The 12,878-nt window shown below is 40.7% G+C and overlaps 1 protein-coding gene across 4 annotated transcripts in view; it reads right to left on the reverse strand.

Annotated features, from left to right (window-relative positions):
* The window catches only part of CLCN4 (chloride voltage-gated channel 4), a 48,794-nt gene that overhangs the window by 8,189 nt on the left and 27,727 nt on the right, over positions 1 to 12,878 (reverse strand). For all 4 annotated transcript variants that reach the window (XM_054807142.1, XM_054807134.1, XM_054807150.1 and 1 more), the window contains exons 5-10: positions 11,829 to 11,951; positions 10,021 to 10,227; positions 9,849 to 9,929; positions 8,766 to 9,311; positions 6,260 to 6,446; positions 3,409 to 3,807 (exon numbers count right to left, since the gene is read on the reverse strand). In XM_054807142.1, coding sequence (XP_054663117.1) covers positions 3,409 to 3,807; positions 6,260 to 6,446; positions 8,766 to 9,311; positions 9,849 to 9,929; positions 10,021 to 10,227; positions 11,829 to 11,951 — 1,543 coding nt within the window. The remainder of the gene's footprint in view (positions 1 to 3,408; positions 3,808 to 6,259; positions 6,447 to 8,765; positions 9,312 to 9,848; positions 9,930 to 10,020; positions 10,228 to 11,828; positions 11,952 to 12,878) is intronic.

Here is a 12,878-nt window from a genome sequence, read left to right on the forward strand (position 1 = left end):
ACAAGGACCAGTGGAAGGACACAATCCTCCTGAAGGTGCTTCTGAGCGATCGGAAGTGGCATTGCCATTCACTTTACAAGGACTGGATGCATTGCCAGAGCATGCTTAGTGCTCCACTTAATAAGACAGAAATGACGTAGCGGTAAATCACAAGGCAGAGAGCTATGTGTGAACAGGTATTTGATGTGGAACTCAACAGCTATTCCTTTTATCCATGAAGTCAGTTGTGCAAGAGAATCAGAGTACTTCCCTAGGGTATTCCATGGGCCACCACACTGCTGATGCACAATTTATTTGGCCAGAGAAAGAAGTTGAAGCTTCTTGGTTGAAAACATGTCTCTACATAGTATAACATGTCGTCATATAGAGCTATCAAGGCCGGTTCAAACCAAGGAAGTATTCTGCAGGGCACAATGCAGTGAAAGAAGAGATAGTGGTGTGGGCCTGACTGCTTTTTAGAAGACCTCATTCCCTGGCTGCAGGGTTGAGCAGACAGGCTTATACTGTTCCCCAGACATAACTCCAGTATCTCTAGATGCTTGCAGGCTGAGCAAGAGATAAGAACCTGAACAGAAGAACAAAAGATGCTTCACCACATGTGAAGTTTACCTCTTGGCAAGCGATTTCATAGTTTAAGGAGACTTAGTGTATGGCTCCATGAACACAACTATAAAGTAAGATGAGGTGGAGGTTTACAACGCATTAGCTACTCCGTGGTAATGGAGAGCAGTGACTTCTGCCATAACTGCAAAGACACTTTCGCCTTCAGTGAAAGAGGATTAGCTATCAAAAAGCTGGTAGCATGGTACAAAACCAGTGTTTTGCCCTGCCCTGTAATGAAACCATAAACTATGTCTTCTGGAAAAGTGAAACCAAATACAGATGTCACAAGACACAAGCCATACTAGAAAGATTAACCATTTATCACAGAGTCAGTTCAGAATGACATCAGGAGCTGTCGTACTCAACCCAAGAGAAAAAAGGTCACCAAAGGTGCCTGACAGCTGAGGATTTTAGGAAAACTTATCTATGCAGAGAAGATTTTTTATTTTAAATCTCAGTTCTGCCTCAGATCCTATGAAGATGCTCTTCATTAGAGCTGATCAGGAAACAGCACATTTTCCTCTGGAAAATGTGGATATCAAAGAAACAGTTTTTGAACAAGAAAGCCTTTTGATCTAAAATGTATGCTGAGTTTACTTTCAACTGATTTCTTTGTTATCAGTGCATAGCTGGACATTTTCACATATCTCCTAGCAAGCCCTTTCAGCCATGTTGCCATTTATGGCCTGAATCAAAAGACTTATTTCCTCAAAATTCTCTGACTTGCTTTGGACAGCGTCTGATCTTTCTGCTTGTAAAGTCAGGGCTCTGCATCTTCACACAATTTTCCCACTGACATGCCTCCCTGCAAAGAGGGTGCAATCAGCTGTAAAGTTAGGATGGCAACAAGTGTTACAGCCACAACATGGTACAGACAGTGTAAACGCCAGACACAGGGTAGGCTAAATACATCTAATTAGGGTTTTTTACTTCTCACAGGGGAACACAGGACATATTTTAAAATCATTAGCAAAAGCAGGATAAAATATAGACTATTCTATAAATGGTATCAGCTCTTGGCATTTACACATTTGGTGAAACTTCAGACACATATTTACAATCCTAGCTTGCCATACAACGCATCTTTTATTACTACCAAAAGAAGATTAGCCTCTGAGAAAATCAGTTGTTTGGAAGGGGTATTGCAGCTAGCAGCCTTGGATTTCATCTTGGTGTTTTTAAAATCCTCTTATACTGAGATCGGTATAGAGAGGATTATAACTTCATGGAGACTTTTTTTTTGCTTGTTTTTGGAGCAGGGAGGAGGGAGCAACCAGTCATAGTACGCTTTTAATGAAAAAGTTAGATTCCCACACTCCTTGGAAGTTAAATTACAATTGTACAGTTAGAGGAGCTGTAGAACTGGCAGTAAGGCTTGTTCTGCTTTCCTGTGTTTTGAGAAATTAGTGCTATAACTAAATGCAAAATTAATTCAGTTGTCTAACTGAAATAACTCACATCACAGAAGGGAAAAAATGCGAAAATAATTTCTTATTGAAGAGAATGCCACACTACATTTTAAGGGGAGAAAACTGAGCTCTGTCATTTCTTTTCTTCTTCTGCAAGTAGTAGTGATGCAGCATTGATGACTTTCTGCTATTGGATGAGAAGAGGGGAGTCAAGTAACAGCTGAGTATCCTTAAATAAATTAATATAAATTTTAGGTATAATCACTTAAATGGAGTCTTTTTACATCCAGGAGATTAAAATAAATATGCATTAAAAAACCACACGCTTTAAAGAGCACTGTTATTTCAAATTTTATTTTAGCTTTGTGAGAAGTGAGCAGGAAAGTCTAAATTCTAAAATAGCCCTGATTTTCCATTTATGGATTTTCTTTTCTAAAGAGTATGGGAGTTTCCATCTGAGACAACAGCTTTTTAAAGGTCCCTGAAGCAGAGGGATGAAACAGGCCCATGCAGAGAGGAATAATTCCATGTCATGGAGATTTGGATACGCCAGACATTCTACTCCCCTGCAAAGCATAAGGCAACCATGCCCAGCCAGCAGCCTGCCTGCCCAGCTGGCCCTCAGCACCACAGGACTGCCAGAATTGGGAGCAAGCCATGGAGCTGATTTGCCAGGCTCTCAGACCATTGCATCTCTGGATGCTCTGGCTACGGGGAAGGTGGGAACACTTGCTGTCATCCGATATACCTGTCCTTAATCAATCCCTCCCTAGCCATCAGGCCAACCAGGAGAGGACCTGATGGGTTAAAACCTGTAATGACCCAGATCAGGTTCTCAGGCAATCAGCTAGCTATCCATGGGATGCTTGACAAAACTCAACCATCTTTACCAAACAACATCCTCCACTGAAAAGCTTTCCACCCCTAGCGCAAAAGGCTTGCTCATGAGAAAAACTGAGATAGCGCAGCAGAAAGAAGCACAGGGACTTGCACTTCATCACAGGGCAGGGTGACAAAAGTTCACGACTGCCCCCGCTGCTATCGGCGCCCAATGGATACTACAGGAAGCTCAGCACTGCAGTGGCTTTTCATCTGGTTCTGACAAAGCTTCTGGCCATATGAGTCGGGTTTACCTTTGTTGTCTCTAGCAGAATTGTATTGTACTGTTGTGAGTGATGACAAAATTAAGCCCACAAAAGTAAAGCCCACAGAAGTCTACCAGGTGGTGTGTTGCAATAGAAAAGCTTCCAGCTGTGGGTCCAAGCAACTAGTAAAAGCCAGACTTGGGGAAAAAGTTAGGTTTCATTCTTATTTATCCATTGTTCAAGATGAATAACACTGGTAACATCCTACCCTTTCAAAATCCAACATATGTACACCAATATTCTCTACTCACTTATTGCAAGAATCAGCTCTCGTCTCTGTGCAAATCCAATAAGTCTCTCCGAGTCTTTTGAAACCACTACTGGGAAGCCATTGTAGTCAGTCTCCTTGATTAGCGTCTCGACATCCTCCACCGTCATGCTGTCCTGCGTCAGAACAGAGAGAGGAGCTTCACCACGCCTTGGCCTCATGACGTCTGTTGCCAGAGTTCGGTGGGTGAATTCGTCCTTCACATCCAGAAACGGGTAGCCATTCAGATGAATGTGAGCTTCGTAGATCCCTTCTTTCCCAAAGGCATCTGCCACCCACTTGCTTGTGACAGCTGCAGCCATAAGAGGTACGATGTACTCCAGGCCTCCAGTTAGCTCAAACATAATCACCACCAGAGAGACTGTCATTCGGGTAACACCACCTGCCAACAAGGAAAGCAGTCAAGTTATCCTCAGTGCTCTTGAAGTATATATACTAAGCAACTAATTTATATTTTTCAGTCTTGCACTCAAAAAGGCACAAGATTTTTCATGCCAAGTACTTTGCCCTTACACTTTGTGAAGTAATTTGGGGCTTTTTTCACTGAAGAAAGAGATTTTTCATCTACTGCAATTTTTATCAAAAAGATTGAGTGAACTTGCTCAAGCCAAAGATGCTAACGTTGAAAAGCAAGTAACGAATGCTAAAAGACTGAGCTATCAAACCAGAAAGCATGCCAAAAAATCAGCTATACTGGATACTCGAGAAACTAAAACTGAATCCTGGCATTAGCCCTCTAAAATGACTCCAAGAATCAGCTAAGTACCGTGGCTGGGGCAGGTGGGAGCACAGCGCTGAGGACACTGAGAGCTGGCCTTCACGTTGGCTTACGATTGCATTCATACTGAAGAGAAAGCTAAGCATTATCTTTGAGCACACCACGGTTACAACATATTATGTAAGGATAGTTTGAGGCCACTGCAAGAGCTGCGTTACAGCTTAAGCCCTAGCTTTTGTTATCAGTATAACATACAGTTTGAACTGTATACAGCTTGGTTGAGGCTATCTAGACATGCAGCTGTGGACAGGGTCGTAGCCATATTTTTCAATCTAGTCTTTCTGTATTAATTTCATAAGCAAGCTCCTTAGTCCTTCAGTTTACATTAAAGGATAAAAATAATCATATAACTGCAGACAAGTGTGTATGTATCACTGAATTATTAGGTAACATTTCTTTGCCTCTGTTCAAAAGGTAAATATAATAACTCTGCTATTTTTAGGCCTCAAAATACAGCACCATTTTAGATGAGAGAAATCAGAAACACATCGTTAAAAGATGCTTTTAATCTAGCAACATACAGAAAAATTAAATTGTTGATTATTTAACACAATGATCCGGATGTGACTTTCATCTGAGGAATGCCTTAAACTTCTGACTCTGAAAAGCTGAGAGCAGACACCAGAGTAAGGATCATTTAGTACTTACTCTACATCTTACTGTAAGCGAGGCAGGTCTTGGGCTTAAGAACAAGCAGAGACCATTCTGCTGTATGCCTCACCATACTATTACAATCACTGCACCTTGATTTGGACCGTTTAAAATAGGAAGTGATGGTTGACTAGCAGATCAACTAGAATATCAGAGCAAACTTTTTGTGTATCATTTCTTTTATGAATATTAAGATAATTTATGAACAAAAGGAAACGCTTTAGTCTTTTTGACAGTAAGATTCATCCTAGCTATTTGAATGTGTCTACACTGCTGCAGGTGTTCACATCCAAAAGGGTGATCCAGATTACCTTTGTAATCTCTGGAGAAAAACATGCACCTTTGAGGCCAAATTCATCTGTTCATTTGCCTGCTTTTAGATGTCTATTGCCAGATGAGTCTGATTTTTCTGTTTTGACTGTGAAGGGTATCAACACAGCTGGCTCAGATGTTGATGTCTACATTACAGACATTAAATTCAGACAGGCAAATCCTACCCTTTCTTCCTCTATAACTGATCGCACAAACGATCCTACTTTTCAGAGACACTGAAACTTTTCCAGCTCTTCTCTGAGTACATCTTTCATTTCAAATCTACCCAGTTACATTAATTGTGTGTTACATCTCCCCACTGTAATTTCATCATCTAATGACGGTATCAATGACAACAACAGAAGGAGTTAGAACATTCAATTACAGGAGGGGAAATATATGATAAGGCAAAAATGGTATGCTTGTAACATTCCTGTTGCATCTATGACTAGAAATCTGATATGTGAGGTATTATTCAATAATCTTGCTTTAATAGTTAACAGATCATTCCTGTTATATCCAATAAATCCTATTGATTGAACATAATCAGATGTTGGCCTATGGTCAAAACAAAAACCAAAAGATAGCCCAGTTGACCAGAGTGTGACGCACAGCCAAAATAAGACCCAGAATTTTTACCTCTGTGTAGCTTAAAATTTGGACAGAACTGGGAATTTTGTTGTCTACACTAATAGAGAGCACAGTCTAAACAAGGAAGTAGCCTTAGTCCAGCTACAGTGGATTTCATTATATCAAAAGGGGGAAAAGAAAACAAGCGAAAAAACCACTCCTTCTTGGAAACCTGTAGCCTAACTTTCTTTTTTTTTTCTTTCCTTCTATGTGCTTTTTGGCAGATTACAAGGAGTAGGTATTGGTGACTGCAGACCTCTCTCTTGTTGACTACCTGGCAGATCAGAGACCATTAGAGGAAGCTGCCCATGCTTCAGCCCATTACATCTTGATTTCAACCTCTGTTACATCCAGAAATGCCAGCGTAGCACCTAACACAAACACAAAGCCCTCATAAACAGTTTGTAGGTCCCCAAACATCGGTGTTATTCATGCATGAACCAATGATCAGCAGGTACGGTACCCAAGCAAGCTGCCGCTCCCACCATAGCGTAAAGTCCTGGTGTGACGCAGTCTGCCCCAGGTCTGCACCAGTTCCTGAAGATGATCCAGTCGTGATGGTGATATGCCAGCTGCTCTACTCCAATCCCAACCATCCTGCCAGCCATGGCTCCAACAGCCATGCTGGGAATGAAAAGGCCCGAAGGAATCTTGAATAAAACACAGACACATGAGCACCTTGAAAAAATAACTAGTAATGAACTTATTGATCAAAAAAATTATTAGCTGTAAGAGAACCCAGTTTCATTATTAAATGCCAGTTGAGAAGGCCATAGCCTTATGGCAGCCTACAGTGATGTTCCCCATGGTCTGAGATAGGTTTCTGCAGTGACTGAGTTTGTGTGGCTACATGTGTATTAACAGCTTTATAAAATGTTAATGCATTTTTGAAGGAATTTTGAATCCTACCTGCTGCATCACACTGAATTTGATACATAAATGGTGTTTCTGAATAATAGTCTGCTTTTAAAGTCAAGATGCTCCTGGCTTTGCCTTTATTGCTTTCTCAGCAGGAAGTCAGGAGCTGCTGATGGTGCTGTCAGGGGCTTGAGATTAAGTTTAACTGAAAATAACATCGTGATTTCACCCTCTATCACATGGAATATTTTATAGTTTCATTAATACTCTGACTGGCTAAGTCAAACCAGTTTTAAATTAAATGTCAAATGCAGAATAAAAATTCAGAGAAAGGAGTCTGACTGCTCAGAGGCAGCTATTTCTTCATCTCAGTTTGCTATATATTTTCCAGGAAGCTCTATGAATCATCACCTTGTTGTCTGCTATACAGACAAGTCACAAATCATTAAAAACCAGTACTGAAATGAGAATTAAAAAAAAAAAAAAAAAAGAAAATTCACTTTGCCTTGGCTAAGTGTATTTCCTCTGAGATGTCAAGTACACCTGCAAGGTGGAGAGAAATTTCCTGGTGAAGAAGACAACTCAGATCTGTGGCAAGGTCTTGCATGGAATTTTTGCTGGTTTCAGAGAGGAAAGGCTGTTATATCTTTTTAATTCTGAAAATACAACTTGAGCTTCCTAGAGAACTAAACTAACAACCTCAGCATGGCCCAGAGATGTTAGGGCTGACAACAGCAAGCACTATCTCCCCCACCAGATAGTGTTAATTTTGCTGATACAGTCGGATTGAGTCTTCTAGATTTGGTGGGTAAAGCTATTTTGTCTGTTCTTTTACAGAATAGTTGAAACTGTCAAGTGCTTCTAACAAATTTTAAATATCTAGAATAAATAAAGAACCACATACCAAATAAAGAACCAAACTCAGAAGTTTTTAAACAAATGAACAAGCATAACAACTGGCTGCTGGCCATAAATCAGTTTCTGCAGCGAAGGGCATCTCATTTCAAGTCCTCCTCCACAAATATTACACCTGCAACATCCAAGTGCTCTTAGACTCCCGTTTGTTCTCCCTGCTCAGGAAATCAGCAGGACTCAGTCACTGGTCCTGAGTGACTTTATACAATTCGGTAGTTCTGGTCATCAGATGGCAAAAATATGAAAGAAAGCAAAACTCCAATAACTTCCTACTATTATTTCAGGTAACAGACCTTCTAAAAGATGGATCTTCAGTTCAAGCACAGTGTTTAAGAGAAAGATGAGATGTTTTAGGTTTGAGTGTGGTATAAAATATAATGTATATACATAAATATAATGTGTAACTCAGAAAAACTTCCCATCGTCTGTTGCAATCAGATCCAGAACTAAATGCTCAGATAATGGGAGCTGTAGACAGACAGGTATGTGTTTTATCTGAGCTCTAGCAATCAGATAAATAAAACTCACCATTAACAGCTTTGTATATATTGAAAGCTTGGATAAATTGTTCTTGGACCTTTCAGCACCCATTTATGGGGAGGAGGAGGAGTGGAAGGAAAAGATGCAAATCCAGAATAATCAAACCATACATCCATCAATCCTCCCACTCATTCCCTCTTTTTTCCAAGCTGCAATTATTAAAAAGATTAAAAAATAGAACTTTCCAGCTACTTTTATATTTTTGTGAGGTTTTAAATGTGTAAAACAGTAAATTTAAAGCTATTACTTCCCTGAGCATAGCTACCTTGAGGCACATTAAGACATTAATCCAACAAGACAAACAACAATGTAAATAGTCCATATCCCTCAGAGAGCTCAAAGACAGCTGCTGTGGGAATCATCTTGAATTTGCTTTTTGGCAACAGTGGATTTAAATTCCCACCCAGATTTCTTTTTCACTTAATAAAATCGCAGATAACTAGAAGGTGGAAAAGCAGGGCTCATCCCTCTGCTGCGACGGGGGCCTGCAGAGCAAGGTGCTGGTGGTCAGGCAAACCAGCAGGCATCTCAACCACACCTTTGTGGCCTGGTGTAGGTGAGAGGCACACAAGCCCCGCCAGATAGACCGCAGCTGCTGACGGCAACCCATCTGCGCCTTGTGCTCGCAACAGCTTCAGCACCTGTCCCCGATTTACCTTCATGCCAAAAGTGAATATCGTGATGACAATCTTAAACACCAAAGCCAAGGCGAGCTGCCACATGGCGGTGTAGACTCCAGGGCCGGCAGGTCTGTCGGGAATGTCATCCACCGGACGGGTCATGTTTGGATCATTGATATAGTCACAGAGCTGTGAGGACTCCAGGGCACCGCAGTCGTTGAAGAGCTCTGAGATCAGCTCACTGGTGCTCCTCCGGGTGTAGGGGTTGGGGTAGGCAATGACGGCGGTGATAGCCGTTATCACTATAACTTCCAGGACTGGGTATTTCCCGAGTCTGGTGGTTTTTCGCCTCCTGCACCAGGCAATGTTGCATCGGATGAAGAGGGTTCCCCAGAGGCCACCGAAGACGCCAAGCAGGATGAAGGGGAAGAGCTCGGCCATGTACCAGGGGGTGTGGTACTCCACGTAGAACAGGACCAGCCGGCTGTTTCCAAAAGGATTGATGGACCTCAGTGTGAAGGCAGCCACAAGAGCAGCAAAAAAAGACCTCCAGAGGGTTTTCAGGGGAAAGTAGTAGCTGACCTAAAACCAAGCAGAGCCCATAAACACTTCGCTGAGTGTGACAGAGAGTGTCTGCTTTAATCGCCTTCACCATGTGTTTCATCTGTGGCTCTACGTCTTACTTTACTGGGAGCACTAGTCCTTACCGCAGCCAGGACGTGTTCACAAAGCTATCAGAACAGGCATTTTCAGATTTCAGATAGAGAGCAGCAACCAGTTAAAAGTCAATAAATCTAAATGCAGAGTTGCTGGCAAGAGATGATAAGATGGATGCTCAACAACTCAGCCCATGCAGCAGCAAGCTGAAAGCTGGAGAAACCTCAGCACAGGGATACATTTCCAGATTGAATCATTTTATTTATTTCCAGAAAGCCAGTGCTCTTCTCTTACTCAGGTTAGGCTAAAATACCTGGTTGTTTCTTATTACTAGAAATCAAAGATTATTTTTGCTTTAGAAGAAAAATAAGTGTATAAATATTTGAAGAATACAGAGGAATCTTAGAAAAAGGTATCGAACAAAAATATATTTATTGAAGCAAGTGGACTGCCAGGTCTCACCTCTTCCAGACTAAAAAGCACGCCTCCAATCGGAGCCCCAAAGGCAACAGAAACTCCTGCAGCGGCTGCAGCTGAGAGCACCTACAAACAAATATTTACATATAAGGCATGAACCCTTTGAAAAAACGAGTATCTGGACAGGGAAATTCAAGATGATTTGAGCCAACCTCACCTCTCTCCTTTTTCCTTCATTCTTGCTGTACTTTGAGAAAAGGCTGCTGAAGAAGTTTCCGCAACAACAGGCCACGTGGACTAATGGCCCCTCTTTCCCAAGGCTGAGGCCTGAAGACACCACCAGAACCAAGGTGACTGTTTTGATTAAAAGTGTCCACTTTCCCAGGTAGCCCCTAATAATGAACCCACTCAAGATGGTTTTTATCTGGAAAGCAGGAAGAATATGTTGAAGAGCTGAAGAAACTTTTTCTACTCTGAACTTGCAAATGGAGTTAAAACCCCAGTGGCGTTAAAAAAAGAAAAAATAAAAATTGCAGACTGCTTGAAAAGAGGCAGTGATGGAGAGAAAGAAATCATAGGTACAGCAACTTTCCCACAGTGATAGCTGAGCAGGGGTTAAGCAGACCACACTTTTATTGTTGTTATGGGTGGTCCCCTGCTTCGGTAAGGAGTCTTACAGAGATCAATAGAAATTCAAAACTGTTACATATCTCCTTGGCTTACAGGATCAGAGTTTAGATCCAACTTTAACAAAGCAGAAAAAAAGCAAATAAACAACCACAGACTTTTCCCAGTTTAAAAAAAAAAAAAGTTCTAAATATTTGGAATGGTCATGCCATAAAAGCATGCAAGTATTATGAAATGAAAAAGTCCAAGAGATCTTATTTTTACACATTTCCTCTTAATTTTGCATGTGAGTAGCTAGAATAGAGCACAATGCATGTGCATGACACACAGGCTGCAGGGTGGGATTTGGGTTTGGACTCTACCCCTGGAAATGGGTAGGAGCTGAGCATCACTTCACATGACACATTTACCATTCAGAAACTAGATTTACGGTTAACTAAGAAAACTTTTAAAAACACTTAGAGGTATATCAAATATGTAACAAACACACGTATGTGACTATTTTGAAACATGGAAATTATTTAAATATTTCAAATTATTTGTGGTGGGTTTTTTCCCTGATTGGCTATGAAACATTTGGATGCTTCTCCCAGAGATGAAGAAAAAAAAGTATGCCAAGATTTCTAAAATTTGGGCTGTTGATTCTGTCTACCAGATTCCTAAGTAATAATCCTGGTGGTTCTATAGCACTTTTAACAAAAGACTGCACTGATTTCAAAAATTTTGAGTAGCTATGCTGCTTGAATTACAGGGTTCCTCATTTTAACAGCTTAAATATGGACTGAGGTTCAATATGTAAAATATTGAAAACCAAGTAGAGATTTTGGCTGTCATAATGCTGTCATGCCAGCATGACATGGTGTACAAGGACAAAGTTTGCAGAAGATGGACAGCCAGGTGCTTTTCAACATCCCAAATGATGGGCATCTCACATTTTCAGCAGCTTAGGAAACCTTAGCTTTGTATCCCTCCCTTTTTAATTTACTTTGGGTTTATTTAAAGTCTAGCCTAGAAAATAACTGGTTTTGTAACTGGCCCAACTAATTTAATCCAAGGAAAATTCTATATAATCTTCTAGTGAGCATGTGTCTCAAACACAAAAAGTTGGAGTCCATAAAATAATGACCGGGAGACACTGATTTTTAATTCAAGCTCTGGCAATGATGAAGTACGTACATTAACCTGTCACAATGGCATTTGAACATTTTCTGTATGAAAAATTTAGATGGGCACCATAAAGGCATGTTAGACAATGGAATGAAGGCAGATGAGATGGAAAGACAATCTTCTTGTTCCTATGCTATCTCATAGTACAGTTCTGGAATGGGAAAAGGCAGCAAATTATCTTTTCTTTGTTTTGTTTGGGTTTTGGATATTCATCCACAAAGAGAAACTCACCTCTGGGATTCCAGAGCCACAGGCATACGGAGCAAACACTCTGACCAGGGAGACTGCCAGGAAAGCAAAACATAGAGCCCACATAATGTACAGAAAATAGTTTAGAATGTAAGCACTTGCACCCTAGAAAAATAACAGTAACAAACATTGTTAGACAAATGCAGGTTGGTAAATCTCATGCTTCTACTAGGGATCATGATGGCATTGGAACCTGGTCTTTTCATTTACATGCTAGCTGCTGCTGTTCCTCAGGAAAGACAAATGACTTTACTCCAACAATTGTATTACTCATGGAAAGCAGCAGCATACTAATACATACCTAACCCAGTCCATACAGTCTGTTTGCAAGGGACCCAAACACCTTAAACAGAGTATTTCAAGCACTAAAAAATTAAGCCAGCCACAAAAAGTTCCAAAACGGCAAACAAATCTGTCATAAGGGCAAAAGTAATTGGTGATAAAAAAACATCTAATGAAGGAATCTGCTGTGTTCATCTCATGGTGGGTGACAGCGGATAAGACCCTGCGACACCTTTTTCTGAGGGCTGGTATTCAAATGTCAGCTCTCCATGCAGATGACGATCTTTTCAAATGACATCCCTGTGTATATCAGTAGCCAGTTCAGTTCACAAACGGGAAGGGTAAAATCATAAATAACTTCTTTCCTTCTATATGACGCTATCTGTGATAATTTGAAAACACAATGGCTTGGCAGATCCCACTCAGACACATCTCAATCATTTTTGCCCTGATATTTTAAAAGCGTCCCAGTCAATAATAAAACCTATCATCAAACTGAAGAGCTTTACTTTACTGACAGAATGGAAATGCTAATGATCATTAGCAATGGTTGACTGTGCAGTGTCATAGTGGAAGCATAGTCAGTAGTGACCTTCAAGCTTTCTACCTGTCTCCAATGGTCAAGTCAAAACCGTTGTTAAAATCTGCCTTAGAATACTCCTCCCTCTTCACAAGCATAAATTTTTAGATTAATTTCAAAAAGCAAAATCCAGTCAGAGGCATCAAATTGATACAAGGAGCTTAAGCCTT

Source organism: Grus americana, chromosome 1 (genome assembly GCF_028858705.1).
Source record: "Grus americana isolate bGruAme1 chromosome 1, bGruAme1.mat, whole genome shotgun sequence".
NCBI lineage: Eukaryota > Metazoa > Chordata > Aves > Gruiformes > Gruidae > Grus > Grus americana.